The sequence below is a fragment of the Podarcis cretensis genome (assembly GCF_951804945.1).
Source record: "Podarcis cretensis genome assembly, chromosome: 1".
Taxonomy (NCBI): domain Eukaryota; kingdom Metazoa; phylum Chordata; class Lepidosauria; order Squamata; family Lacertidae; genus Podarcis; species Podarcis cretensis.
The window spans coordinates 1,722,424-1,737,874 of NC_137170.1; the positions used below are offsets into that span (position 1 = coordinate 1,722,424).

Genomic DNA, 15,451 nt, shown 5'->3' on the forward strand with positions numbered 1-15,451 from the left:
GTTAAGTTCATGCAAATTGGTTCATCACTAGAGGCTCCATATGCAGATTACTGATTGACATCTCGCTCCAAATACAGTTATTGTCGTGATTCCCAACTTTTGATCTCGCTGCTCTTAGTGCTCTTTTTTTACACATGCAGAGAATACATTTTGTATGTACATAATTAACAAAGCCGAAATAATTGATATGAGCAAAGGTTTTATATGAATGCCTTCCTGTGGTTCATTGAACCATTGAAATTGTTGGAAGAGGGACCCCAAGGTTCATCTAGTCCAGCCCACTACAATGCAGGAAACATGAGCCCTCAAATGCTTCACAAATATGATATGGGGTGCGTGTGTTATTAAGTTGTTCTTTTTATTTTGATTATATATTTTGTGGTTTTATATTTTGATTTTGTTCTGTGAACCACCCTGAGACCTCTGGGTATAGGGCGGTATATAAATTCAAATAATAATAATACTGTACATTTTACAGAAAGACTTCTTTACTTAGAGCATATATTTATAGTGCTTCATAATGTACATCTCAGGGAGGTGGGGCAGGGTGTGAACAGCCCTGAGATCTACGGGGGAAGGGCAGTATGCAAATTTAATAAAGAAACAGACAGACAGACAATGAGTCTGTAACTGAGCTCCGGTATCCTCAGTCAAGCATTATTATTGTTGTTATTTTACTAAAGAATCAGGCCTGACAGACATGCTTTGGGTTATGTTCATGGGTGTAAATCTGCTCATCTGATTTGTGGTGGGTGCAGGTACTATGGACGGAAGATGCTCTTCACTTTGATGACACACGCAGACTTTGACAAGATGCTTGAAAAGTATGTGCTGCCAAAGGACTTGCCTTACGTGAAAGAGACTGTCAGCAGCCTGCGGCAGAAGGTAGGCTGTGAAGAATGTAACGTCGTGTATTAAAAACAAGAGGCGGGGAGATTTGTCAGATTTTGGAAGTAGTGATGAACTGACCGCTACTCCCAAGGTTTTGCCAACTTGACAATTCCAACTTCTCTTTTAAAGTGTCGGGCAGACAGCAGAGGCCTTTGTCTTCGCTGTGTTCATTGGTTGTCACTTAGATGACACCTTTGTATCCCACCTAAAATATCCAGAAATAATTTAGACCATCTTTGAGAGGTGACATCTGATACACTTCCTGAGGAACAATCCTTAGTTCTAATTATCACAGACAGTGAGGATGCACCCATCCTCATTAGCTTTTCACAAGTCCTGCTTTCAGTCCCTGGCTTGTAAGATAATTAGTTGGTCCATGTTATAAACCATGTGTAGGCAAACTAAGGCCCAATCACCTTCTCAGTCCAGCCCGCGGACGGTCCAGGAATCAGCATGTTTTTACATGAATAGAATGTGTCCTTTTATTTAAAATGCATTTCTGGGTTATTTGTGGGGCATAGGAATTCGTTCATATTTTTTTCCAAAATATAGTCCGGCCCCCCACAAGGTCTTAGGGACAGTGGACCAGCCTCCTGCTGAAAAGGTTTGCTGACCCCTGTTATAAACAGGCACAGTTATTGTTTGCTGCTGGTTTTATTATCTGTCTGAGAAACTATACAGTGGTGCCTCGCAAGACGAAATTAATCCGTTCCGTAAGGCTCTTCGTCTAGTGGTTTTTTCGTCTTGCGAAGCAAGCCCATTGACGGCTTAGCGAATTAGCACTATTAGCGGCTTTTAGCGGCTTATCGGCTTAGCGGATAAGCAGATAAGCGGCTTAGTGGCTTAGAAAAAGGGGGGGAGGGGGAAAAAACCGCAGGAACTCGCAATACATTTTCGTCTTGCGAAGCAAGCCCATAGGAAATTCGTTTTGCGAAGCACCTCCAAAACGGAAAACCCTTTCGTCTAGCGGGTTTTCCGTCTTGCGAGGCGTTCGTCTTGCGGGGCACCACTGTACTTGGAGGCTGATCATAAATATTTTTCCTTGTGCACCCCAAAAATTCGCTCTTGGGGTGGTAGAGAGAACCCCTAAAACAGCACTTGGTGGGAGATTGTTCTGTCTGGCAAGTTGATGTGCTTGTGCAGATGAAACATTTTCAGTAACACAATGTTGAATTCTACCCTTAATTTTTTTACCCAGATGCTCTCTTGGAGTTGTATCCAACGTTAATCCTACTCAGAGAAGACCCATTGAAGTTTGTAATAATAATAATAATAATAATAATAATAATAATAATAATAATTTTTATTTATACCCCGCCTTCCCCAGCCAAGGCCGGGCTCAGGGCAGCTAACAAGCAATAATAAAAACAAGTTGAATGAATACAACTTAAAAACAAAATTAAAATACAACATTAAAATATTGAAACATTAAAATATTAAAATGCAGCCTCATCACAGGAGGAGAAAGGAAAAAGGAAAAAGAAAGAGGAGGGAATCAAATTGGCTCCAAGCCAAAGGCCAGGCGGAACAACTCTGTCTTACAGGCCCTGCGGAAAGAAATCAGATCCTGCAGGGCCCTGTAGACACGACTATCTTAGGCTCATTCATTTTAGTGGACTTTCTCTGAATAGAACTTAATTGGATATAACCCTCCCTGTCTTTGTAATGCAATTTCAGGGTCTGGGAGAGATGCCGATAGTCACACCCTCAGCCAAGGGCGGAAGAAGGGGTCACACCAGCAACATGGACAATTCGAGATCAGCCTCTGTGTCGCGAGAAGCGCTCAATGCTGGCGACAGGTACAGTTGGCCCTTCCTGCTTCAAAAACTTGGGGGGGGGGCAAATGGGCTAAGGAGTTGGGAACCTCTTCTGCGTAGCTCTAGAATCTATTAAACTATATGGGCCTTCTCTGAAGTTATTACAGAGGCTGCAGAAGTAGGAAAGCTCCGCTGCAAACCTCTTGACGTTCTTCTTTTCAGCAGAGAGATTAGAGAAGTACGCGAAATGCCCCGGAAATTAGCTCCCCGTAACGCCTTGGAAAGTGCGGAATACGTGAAGGTCATAACGACGCTACTGAATGCAAAGGATTTCCGGGATCGAATTAATGGAATTAAGCAGCTGTTGGCAGACACAGAAAATAACCAGGACCTTGTTGTTGCAAACATTGTGAAGGTAACCATAGAAAGAAAAAGCCCTCAACATCCTTGTTGGAGCTAACAGGGGATCCCATGGAGCAGAAACCAGGAGATTTAAATTGGAAAATATCGTGGCTCCAAGGGGAAATGGAGGATCACTCTGAACAAAGGAGGAGCCTGTTTGACCCTATAGGTAGAAACACAGCTATAGAGGGGGAGAAATGATGTTGGGGGGGGGGGTTTCGACCACCGTTCCAGCTAGCCCTGTGTCATCTACTGCAACTGGCAGCAGTTCTCAAAGGGCACAAGGAAAGAGCTCCCTTGAGTTGGGAAGGGCAGGGATGTACATGGAAATGCAAGTGTGTTCAATCTCTTTATGGGACTTTGCATGCCCTGCCCTTCTCCTGGACACATGCTCAGCTCACCCCTTTGCACCATGGGATTTGGACCAAGGCCCCTCATGGCCTGGGACTGTGCACCAGGTTTAGACACCAGGGACTGTCGCTTGGGTTCTCCCTCACACATGGATGTGTTGCAGAGCCTTTGACAAGTTAGCCTTTTCAGCCTTGGCTCTCTATAAAATGGTCAGTAAGAATTTACCACTGCAGAATGAGCAAAACTGGTCGTTTAGGAGCCTGGTTTACCCGTTTCCTTTTTGATTATCTGATATTAACTTGTTTTTCATATATCGGCTATTTCTTGAAGAAAAGAAGCCCAGAATTCTAACTCCTTCACTGACTATAGTGTTTGGAGATGTTGGGATGCACGTGGACCAAAGCGGTCTGCAGCCTCTTCCTTTGCTTTGCCCTCCCCACAAGTGTTGGGTGTAGGCTGCTTGATGTGTGTGCTGTTGTCCTGGGGCATCAGCCGCGTTTAGATCAGCATGCAGAGCCTGGTCAGCTCACGGCATCCGCATGAGGAAACGGGCTTCCAGCTGTTGTGGTCCTGTGCCCTTGTCTAGATCTTCGATGCCTTCAAGTCCCGCTTGCACGACTCCAACAGCAAAGTCAACCAGGTGGCCCTGGAGACAATGCACCGCCTGATTCCTCTGCTGAAAGAGAAGCTGTCCCCCATTATCAATATGCTGATTCCTGCCTTGGTGGACAACAACCTGAACTCCAAGAATCCAGGCATCTACGCCGCTGCCACAAACGTCATCCAGGCTCTTTGTCAACACTTAGGTAATGGGACCTTTTCAACTGCCAGCCACACTTCAGAAAACAGGGTTGCGGAAAAGAATTTGCAGCAGGTTTGGGGCTGAGCAACCAAGAACTCTTGTGTTTTTTTTCCATTGCTCAGTTTATGCATCTGTTCATTGTTTGTTGGCACACTGGCGCTCCAGGGGGTGGAGGAATGATTCCAAACTGGAGCAAGTTTCCAGCCAATTCTGGGGTGTGTGTGTGGGTGTGTTTAGGATTCCAAAGGCCTCATTCTGTGCACTTCCCTGCCAGGGAATTCCAAAATAGCCCCTTCCTGGCTATTCTGCATCAAACACAGGATATATGTAGCCCTCCTGGGACTCCCACTGAGTTGGTTTTCTGTCTCCCTCCCTCCTCTGCATCTAGACAACTACCTGCTGCTTCAGCCGTTCTGCACAAAGGCCCAGTTTCTGAATGGGAAAGCCAAGCAAGACATCACAGAGAAGCTTGCAGGTAAGGCTCTTCGTGCTTTGCTGCCGTGCTCAAGACTCTTTACTGCTCTGCAGGGTCCGTGATGGTGCCAGGCAGCTTGGAAGGTTGTTGCCAACCTAAGGGATGTAAAACGAACGTGAAATAGCCCATTGATATCCCATCCCATTATAACAGCTGAAAGCAGAGCAGGAGTTTAAGCTGAAGAACTGAGGAAGCCACCTCACGCAGAGTCAGGCCATTGGTCCATCTATGGCAGTACAGTGGTACCTCGGGTTAAGTACTTAATTCGTTCCGGAGGTCCATTCTTTTTTCTTTTTTTTATTATATTTTTATTAGTTTTCAAATACAAAAACAAATTTATACATTCCATACATCTTAATTGCATCTAACTTCTCTTTTTTGACTTCCCTCAATTTGTCTGCCATGCCTTCCTATTGTTACTTTTTACACATTTCTACCCTTTTAACCCTTTCCCCTCACAGAGCTTCCTTAAAGTTTACAAACGTAATTTTATTATCACTCAGTTTTTGCATATATTGGATAAACTTTTCCCAATCTTCTGTAAATCTTTGATCTTGTTGATTCCGGATCCTTCCTGTCATTCTGTCCAGTTCTGCATAATCCATCATTTTAGTTCTCCATTCTTCTATCGTAGGTAATTCCTTCTGTTTCCATTTCTGGGCCATCAATATTCTTGCTTCTGTCACTGCATATAAAAATAACTTTTTTTCTTTATCTCTTTACCTGTAATGCCTAGTAAAAATGCTTCTGGTTTCTTAACAAATGTATATTTCAACATTTTCTTCAATTCATTATAAATCATTTCCCAAAAGCATTTTACCTTCTTACATTCCCACCACATATGAAAAAAGGTACCTTCTTTTTCTTTACATTTCCAACATTTGTTACTTATCTTATACATTTTTGCTAACTTCACAGGTGTTACATGCCATCGGTACATCATTTTCATAACATTTTCTTTTATAACTGTGCATGCAGTGAATCTTAAACCATCTTTCCAAAGTCTTTCTCAATCCTCCATTTGAATATTATGCCCTATATCTTTGGCCCAGTCGATCATAACTGATTTTACCTCCTCATCCTTTGTACACCGTTCCAGTAATATCTTATACATTTTTGCTAAATTCTTATAATCATTATTCAATATTTCTGTCTGAAATTTTGATTCTTTGTCAGCAAAACCCCTCTGATTTAAATCTTTTCTAAACATCTCATTAATTTGAAAATAATGCAGCCAGTCATTCACATAGTCCTTAACTTCTTCAAATGATCTCATTTTCCATTTTCCTACACTTTTACACACTAACTTCTCATATGTCACCCAACCCCCTGTCATATTGACTTTCTTCACACTTATCACCTCCAACGGCAACAACCAATATGGAGTTTTTTGTTCCAACAAGTTTTTATATCTTTCCCACACGTCAATCAAAGACCTTCTTATAATGTGATTTTCAAAACCTTTATGTACTCGTCTCTTGTCATACCACAAATAGGCGTGCCACCCAAATCTATTATCAAAACCTTCAAGATCTAACACATCCGTGTCTTCTAATTTCATCCATTCCTTCAACCAACAGAGGCAAGATGCTTCTGTTTCAAGCATTCAAGTCTGGCAGGGCAAAGCCTCCTCTTTCTTTTGCGTCCGTCAATACCTTAAATTTTATCCTCGGCTTCTTACCCTGCCAGATATACCTTGAAATTTCTTGTTGCCAATTTTTTAAAATCGCTGCCCCTTTGATTACTGGAACTGTTTCAAACAAGAATAACATCTTCGGTAGCACATTCATTTTTATTGTTGCAATTCTTCCCCAAAATGACAATTTCATTCTTCCCCACACCTCTAAGTCCCTTTTGATCTTATTCCATGTTGGAATATAATTATTCTGAAACAAGTCAATACTCCTGGGGGTTAACCAAACTCCTAAATATTTAACTTTCTTTACCACTTCTATTTCAGTTTGCTGCTGTAATCTGTTTACATTCTCCGAATCTACATTTTTAGTAATTGCTTTAGTTTTTTTCTTATTCAGAATGAATCCTGCCAACTGACCAAACTGGTCCATTTCTTTCAACACTTCTGTTACCGTGTTTATGGGATCTTCCAAAGTTAATACTAAGACATCCGCAAAGGCTTTAACCTTAAATTCTTTTCTACCCACCGTTACCCCTTTTATCTGATCATTACTTCTAATTGCCCTTAAAAACACTTCCAGGACCGTGATAAATAACAGAGGTGATAAAGGACATCCTTGTCTTGTTCCCTTAGTTATCTTTATATTTTCCGTCATCACATTATTAACTATTAATTTAGCTCTTTGATCCATATATATAGCCTTAATACCATTTAAAAACGAATGTCCCACCTCCATCATTTCAAAATTCTTTAACATAAATTCCCAAGAAATATTATCAAAGGCCTTCTCTGCATCCACAAATATTAACATCGCTTGTTTGTCATTCTTAGCATTCAGGTATTCCAAAATATTAATTATATTTCTAATATTGTCTTTCATTTGTCTACCTGGCAGGAAACCCGCCTGATCTTTATGTATTAATTCCTTCAATACTTTTTTTAACCTGTTTGCTAGTATGTTTGAAAATAATTTAAAATCATTGTTCAAAAGCGAGATCGGCCTAAAATTTTTAACCTGATTTAGATCAGAGTCTTGCTTGGGTATCAAAGTAATGTATGCTTCTTTCCAAGTTTCTGGTATTTCTCTGTTTAGTAAAATGTTGTTCATAACTTCTTTTAATGGGACAAGTAGGATGTCCTTCAATTCTTTATAATATCTTGCACTTAGTCCGTCGGGTCTTCCCACTTTTTAATTCTTTTATTGCATTTCTAATCTCCAAAAGTCCACAAATCCTTTTCTTATCCTTTTCGGATCTTCAATCTTATTATCTTCCACAATTATTCTATGAATAGTATTTTGCTCTTTCCTTTTTTTATCTGCCAAGCAAGCAGTTTTCCTGACTTGTTTGCAAATTCAAAGTTCCTTTGTCTCATTCTTTTAATATTCCATTCTACTTCTCTGTTTATTATCATTGCAAATTGTGCTTGTAACGCTTTAATATTCATTTTCGTTTTTTTATCTTCGGGACTAGTAACCAATCTCTTCTCATTCTCCATTATTTGTTTTTAAATTTCTTTTCCCCCATTTTCTCTTAATTTATTCTTAATTGAATTCTGTTGAATAAAAAGTCCTCTCATTACAGCTTTACTAGCGTCCCAAACTGTGGTTATTTTTGTTCCTTGATTAATATTATTTAAAAAATAGTCCTTCAAGCACTTTTGTGCCTCCTCTACAACTTCTTGATCATCAAAGAGAGTCTCGTTTAGTCTCCATCGGAAATATTTTTCTTCATATCCTTTCAAGATACACTTTATTGGATTGTGATCCGATAGTACCTTAGGTTGAATTTCGATCTTTAAAATTATTGTTGTAAGCTCGTTATCAACATCTGATTGATTCTTGACATTGATTGATTTGCTTCTGACTGAAACGTGAATTGTTTTTCTAATGGGTGTTTCAGTCTCCAAATATCTATTAAATTGCAGTTCTCTACCATTGAAAAGAATGTCTTTGGTAATTTCCCTTCTTTGGATTTACCTGTAGCTCTTAGTCTGTCCATGTCCAATGACACAACTGCGTTCATGTCACCCATTGTTATAATCTTTTGGTCCATATATTCAAATAATTTTTCCTCTAATTCTTTGAAAAAGTCCATTTTGTTTTCATTTGGTGCATATACTCTGACAATTATTAATTTTTCACCTTGCCACTTAACTTGTACTGCCACGATTCTACCCTCATCATCTTTAAAAATTTGTTGAGCTTCTAATTTGTTTTTAATATATAATACCACTCCTCTCTTTTTAGTTTTGTCCAATGAGATAAATTTGTTTCCTAATTTTTTGTTTATTAAGATTTTCCTGTGTTTTCTCATCACATGTGTTTCTTGTAGGCAAATAATGTCTAAATTTTGTTTTTTCAAATATTCATCAATTTTATTTCTCTTTTTTTTCTCGTTCATTCCATTAACATTCCAGGTCCATAATTTCAACGCCATTTTGATTTCTGATTAATTTATAATAATAGTCTTTAAATTTTACTTCTCCTCTTCTTCTTCCCCTTCTCCTCCCTCCTCTTCCGATTCTTGTGAGGCTCCTCCTCCCGCTCCTGCTTCCGCCAGTGCTGCTCCATCTCCTTCTCTTCCCAGTTCTTTATATCTTCTCAAAAATTTATCCATTTCATCAAATCTTGTTATCCTGTATCTTTTCCCTTTATAAGCAAAGGACACTCCTTCTGGGAACTCCCATCTAAATTCAGTTTTATTTTTTCTCAAAGCTTGCACCAGCTGTTGATATTGGTTCCGTTTTTTCAAAAGCCGAAGTGGGACGTCTTTAAAAATAATTATGTTGCTCCCGTCGATGTTCAATCTCTTCTCCCTATTCTTTTGCAGAATTAAATTTTTCATATCTCTATCTTTAAATATCACCAAACAGTCTCCTGGAAATTTCTTAACCTTTGTTGATCTCACTTTGATTCTGAAAGCATTTTGTATTGTTTTTGCTACGTCCTCTTCCTGCATCTCAAGCCATATGGCAACTTCTTTAATTAATTTCTCCTTTATTTCTTCTCCTTGGTACCATTCTAAATCTCAGATTATTCTCCTTCTGTCTCAGTTCATTCATCAAAATAGCGTCCCACAATTCCTCTTGTGTCTTGTTAACCTCTGCTACTTCTGCTTTAATTTTTTCTTCTTTTCTAATCTCCTTGACTTGCGTTTTAACCTTCCTTGCACCTTCTTCCAAATATTGTGTCCTTTTTAACATATCTTTCATCTGCCCCTTTATTTCTTTGACTGTTTCATCAATTTTTTCCACGGTCACATCTATTTTTTTTATCCACCAACTCCAATTTTGTCTCGTGTTTCTCTCACTTTTTTGTATTTCTGATTTAAGATCTGCTTTAAGCTCTGTAAACATCTTTATTAATTCTTTCATATCAGATTCTTGTCTACAACCTTTCCTTTCTGCTGGTGTCCCTGCTTCATCTTTTTTCTGTGTATGAGACATCTTGTAAATTTAATCAAATTAAATTAATAATTTTTTGATGCACCAATAAGATTGTCCACCAGGGGGCTACGTTTCCCTAAAGTTCAATTTCTATTTTGTTAGGACTGTATTTATATGATTGTCCACTGGGGGGCGCTCCAAAATTATCAACCGAATGTTAGCCAAGAAGAATTAAAACAAAAGCCAAACTCAAATAAAATCTTCAATTTTTCTCGCCACTTGGTTGGCTAAATCCAATACAGTGGTTACGATAATTAAAAATCTGAAAGTATTCTCAGAAGTATCCTTTAAATCACGGTAGCAAAGTCCTCGGAGAAAATAAATCCAAAAAGCCTCAAAATACCAACCATAAAGAGAGAGACCCCCACAAAAAAACAAAAACAAAAAAATAGATCAATCCAAATTTCACGGGGGGGGGGGGAGAACAGGGTAAATAGACACAACTCCCAACCCTTTTCAATGTCCAAAAATGAAATAAAATGGCGTTGCTTTCTTCTCATAAGCAATCAAATTAAGGCGGGGGGGGCACAAATCCTCTGGATACACTTTCAAAAAACCAAAATAATCTTTTCAAATGTATCCCAGTCCACTCTCCAAACAAACATAAAAAGCAAATAATACTTCTTCCCTTGTTAATAAACAATGCTGCCAAGGTGAGGGTGTAAAAATAACAAAAAATAAGAACTTTCCAGTTCACTTAAAATCAAAAGTAAAGTAATCCGTTCTCAAAATCCTTCCTCGCCATCTTGACCACTCACCAAACTAAAAAGAAAGGGATTATTCCCCCTATCCCCTCAATCTTCTTCACCCCACCAGTTCCTTATGTAAGTCCTTTTAAAAAATCAAAAGCCAAAAAAAAAGATAAAACAGCAAGATAGTTCCAATTGCCAAGCAGTCTCCGCTTGTTTTTTACTCATGGTTATACTCCACACTGATAATAGTCCTTGTGTGCGCTTCGGAATTCAGACAAAGTTGACCTCCTTTTTACCCTTTGTCTGCATCGAATTGGGTCCAAATCAGCAAATTTTAATCCTTTTGAAACTTCCCAAACGATTTCTTTTAATTTGGAAAGCCGATCGCTCCAGTGTGCAGGCTCGGGGCTGCGCTCCTAGAGGCTGGCAATGGTGTCCCGCTGCAATCCCTTCGACCCCGCCGCTCTCGTCTCCTCTTTAAAGAAGATACCTGGCAGCCAGGGGAATCGCTACTCCGCAGCGCTGGGATCCTTACCCCGAGTATCCTTTCAGCGGGGTTTTGGGGGGCTAAGGCGCCCTTTTAGCACCCCCTTTTGTCCTCAAGGAGCTGGCCTCCCTCTCCTGAGGAAAAGCCCGCTTGCTTCCACTTTGCGATCAGACCGGAAGCCTGTTCCGGAGGTCCATTCTTAACCTGAAACTGTTCTTAAGCTGAAGCACCACTTTAGCTAATGGGGCCTCCTGCTTCTGCCGCACCGCCGGAGCCCGATTTCTGTTCTCATCCTGAAGCAAAGTTCTTAACCTGAAGCACTATTTCTGGGTTAGCAGAGTCTGTAACCTGAAGTGTATGTAATTTGAAGCGTATGTAACCCGAGGTACCACTGTATAAGCTTTCGAGTGCATGCACAAGTATCTGAAGTGTGCATGCACACATAAGCTTATGCCCAGAACAAACTTAGTTGGTCTCTAAGGTGCTACTGGACAATTTTTTAATACAGTGGTGCCCCGCAAGACGAATGCCTCGCAAGACGGAAAACCCACTAGACGAAAGGGTTTTCCGTTTTGGAGGCGCTTCGCAAAACGAATTTCCTATGGGCTTGCTTCGCAAGACGAAAATGTCTTGCAAGTTCCTGCGGGTTTTTTCCCCTTTTCCCCCCCCCTCTTTCTAAGCCGCTTATCTGCTTATCCGCTAAGCCGCTAAAAGCCGCTAATCCGCTAAGCCGTCAATGGGCTTGCTTCGCAAGACGAAAAAACCGCTAGACGAAGAGACTCGCGGAACGGATTAATTTCGTCTTGCGAGGCACCACTGTATGCTCATTATGTCACTGAAGCCTGGCTTTATGATTAAGGATAATGAACGGTGAAAGTGTGTATATAACAAAGCAAAGGGGGAGGGTGGCATTTCCTTGGCTCGTATTTGGCTCTAGCAGCAAGAACAAAGTTGTTCAAAATGCTCTTAAGTTCTTAACCCGAGGTACTGTTTCTGGGTTAGCGGAGTCTGTAACCTGAAGCGTATGTAACCTGAGGTACCACTGTACTGTCTACATGCATTGGCAGCAGGGGTCTCCCCTAACAATTCCTGGGGATTGGGGTCGAGGCCTTCCACTGTGCTCTGCTGCTGAGCTGGGCCCTTCCCCACAAAGCTTGTTTGGAGCACCATGGGCTTAATTGATGGCCTTTCCAGAAGATGTTCTGAGTTTGCATGCTTTCAGTTGCATTCTTGCTCAAGGCTTGAGGTGGGGAAGAGAGCCTTTGGTGTGACCAGTTACTCCCCCTCTCTCTCCGCCTCCCCCTTTTCGTTGTTTCGAATCCAGAGCTGGTGGTGGAGCTGTATCCTCGCAAGCCTCACGCCGTGGAGCAGAAGGTCTTGGTGGTCCTGTGGCACCTGCTGGGCAACATGACCAACAGCGGCTCCTTACCCGGAGCCGGCGGGAATATTCGGACAGCCACTGCTAAATTGTCAAAAGCACTTTTTGCACAAATGGGTCAGAGCCTGCTGATCCAAGCTTCGTCCCAGTCCCCCCACATCAAAAGAACTCTGGAAGAATTCCTTGACCAAGCTACCTGAAGCAGACTGAGCAGGTGCAGGCGTGTGCATGAATAAATGCACCTACATGGACAGTACGGTTCCTACAGGTTGCTGAATAACTGACAGCAAACTCTTTTCCGTGGGGTCGAGTGGAGCATCCCCCTCCCTCTCTCTCTCGCTGCATTCCTTCACAGTGCCTGTGCTTTTCACGTGGAAGTGGATTGGGATTGACTGCTTTTAATTACTGGGTTTTTCTTCCCCCTGGTACACGTCCCAGGCCGAAACCAAAACCAGTATGATGCTTGGGAACTCTCCCCCCTCTGGTGCTGTTCCAAGAATTCTGTGGAGTTGGGGAATGGATGTCTTGCGAAAGCAAAAGTCAGCTCTGCTTGTTTGCACTCTTCTGTAGACTCAGTGGGACAATGCCCTGTGTGTGCGCTAACGAAGATGAGATTTTAAAAATAGGAATAGTTCTAATCATGAAATCATGTTATGACATGTCTTCTCATGTAGCCTTAAGAGGGAGGGGGGGGAACTTTTGAGAGGCACATTTATAAAGAACAGGGTTCTGTGTGATATTTGTGGGAAAAAATGTATTTTTAAAATCAGTCCCAGTCATGATTGTGCAGTGTTCGCTTGCTTTTGCTGCTGCTGTTGATGTATGACATCTGCTTGACAGTTGGGCATCATTATCTGCACACTCTTGTAAAACTTTTAACAGGTTATAATGAAGCATGTTGACCAAAATTTATAGAAAATAATTTTTACATATTTTGAACAACACATGTCTTAAAAGAAATGTCACGTGTTGAATATAGCTTCCATATTTTAGTGTGAAAAATAATACTGTCCAGAATTTATAAAGGTGTTAAGTTTTCTGCCCTGCTGTGCAATCCTCAGCGATCTAGTGCCAGTTGTTCCTTCTGCTCTCGAAATTTTACCATCTACAAGTACTGTATTCATTTGAAACACAAAAACAAAATGTTACTAAAAAAATAAATGGATTTATTTCTGTAAAAATGATTCCCTCATGTTGCTAAGACTTGACTTTGGGAGCTTTAGCATAAAATGTGTGTCATGAAAATCCCCGTGGAAGTAGGGGGAAAGTGGCCGGCAGGATGCACCATTTTGGAAAGAAAACGTGGGGAGGTCAGGATCAGACCATTTAGTTCACTACTGTGCATAATTAGTCTTCTATGTGGGAAGTCTGTGAGTTGGGGCTGTTGTATGTTGCAGCCATATGAACTTTCTGAGAAAGTTCATGTCAGCAACGCCACTTTCAGAGATGGTTTTATGGAACAAACCTATTGATGGAGGGAAGACGTGAGGAGGGAGGGGGGAAAGCAGACATACCAGACCTGCCATACTAACCCTCTTTTCCAAAGGAGTGGCCCCATCCTTGCGAAGTGTAACCAAGGGTACTCAGATCATGGCACAGCCTCAATGAAGGAGCAGCAGTGGGCTTTGTCCAGTTGAGGGGGGAGATCTGGAGTGTGTTCCTAGCATGGTTATCTCCCGCTTGGACTACTGCAATGTGCTCTGTGTGGGGATACCTTTGAAGGTGACCCGGAAACTACAACTAATCCAGAATGCGGCAGCTAGACTGGTGACTGGGAGCGGCCGCAGAGACCACATAACACCGGTCCTGAGAGATCTGCATTGGCTCTCAGTACATTTCCGAGCACAATTCAAAGTGCTGGTGCTGAGCTTGAAAGCCCTAAACGGCCTTGGCCCAGTAGACCTGAAGGAGCGTCCCCACCCCCATTGTTCAGCCCAGACACTGAGGTCCAGCACCGAGGGCCTTCTGGCGGTTTCCTCGCTGCGAGAAGCCAAGTTACAGGGAACCAGGCAGAGGGCCTTCTTGGTAGTGGCACCCTCCCTGTGGAACACCCACCAGTTGTCAAAGAGAAAAATAACTACCAAACTTTTAGAAGACATCTAAAGGCAGCCCTGTTTAGGGAAGCTTTTAATGTTTAATACGTTACTGTATTTTAGTGTTTTGTTGGAAGCCGCTCAGACTGGCTGGGGGGACCCAGCCAGATGGGTGGGGTATAAATAATAAATTATAATTTAATTTAATTTAATTTAATTTATTAGGCAAGGACAGATTGGGGATTTGCTGGTTCTGCCCAGCAGTCTCCCTGCCTGAGCTGGTTTTGGAGGCGGTGTTGAAGACTCCCGGACTGCCGGTTCTGGGGAACTTCAATATCCAAACTGAGGCGACTGGTTCTGGGATGGCTCAGGGAGCTGTCCCAACATGTCACTGGCCCAGCACATGTGGGAGGACACACTCTGGACCTTGTTTTCTCGACTGGGAGGGAAGAGGGTGGTCTGAAAGTGGGGTACATGGACATCAGCCCCTTTTCAGATCACTTCCTATTGAGAATCAGGCTTTCGGCACCTTTTCCCCTCCACGAAGGTGGGGGGATCTACAATGGACGCTCGGGTTGCGAATGTGATCCGTGCAGGAGGCACGTCAGCAAACCCACAGTGCCGTGTCTGCGCACGCATGGGTTGAGATTCGGCACTTCTGCACATGCTTGACCGCCAAAACCCGGAAGTAACCCATTCCGGTACTTCCGGGTTTCGGCACGTCCATAACCCGAAAACACGCAACCGGGAAGTAACCCATTCCGGTACTTGAAAACGTCTGTAACCCGAGGTATGACTATATTAGGATGGCCCAGCCTCAGGGACTCTCTAGTAAAGAGAGCTGGGAAACAGCAGCTCAGCTAAATGAGATCCGGAAAACACCAACTGGGGAGCAGCATGATGTGTAGAGGAGGTATAGCGCATTGGGCAGGCGGGGGATGGCTTCCCAGGTCCCAATAAAATGTCATCCCTACCCCACAGGACGAGGATTGCTCTCTTGCTTAAGAGGCTCCTGCGAGGAGCTTGGAGTTCTGATGTGTAAACACAAAAGCACACTTGAGCTTGGGGGAATAGGTAGTGTCGTTGGGAGGGTGGGGTTT

At 42.1% G+C, this 15,451-nt stretch overlaps 1 protein-coding gene across 2 annotated transcripts in view; it reads left to right on the plus strand.

Annotated features, from left to right (window-relative positions):
• Window positions 1-13,499, plus strand: part of TOGARAM1 (TOG array regulator of axonemal microtubules 1) — a 34,806-nt gene extending 21,307 nt beyond the window's left edge. Inside the window, exons 17-22 of one of the 2 annotated variants that reach the window (XM_079982206.1) lie at window positions 759-885; window positions 2,569-2,690; window positions 2,874-3,063; window positions 3,988-4,207; window positions 4,592-4,678; window positions 12,265-13,499. In XM_079982206.1, coding sequence (XP_079838332.1) covers window positions 759-885; window positions 2,569-2,690; window positions 2,874-3,063; window positions 3,988-4,207; window positions 4,592-4,678; window positions 12,265-12,518 — 1,000 coding nt within the window. In that variant the 3' untranslated portion in view covers window positions 12,519-13,499. Of the gene's footprint in view, window positions 1-758; window positions 886-2,568; window positions 2,691-2,870; window positions 3,064-3,987; window positions 4,208-4,591; window positions 4,679-12,264 lie in introns of both variants that reach the window. The other variant, XM_079982205.1, reaches the window with a different exon arrangement.
• The last annotated feature ends 1,952 nt before the right edge of the window (window positions 13,500-15,451 follow it).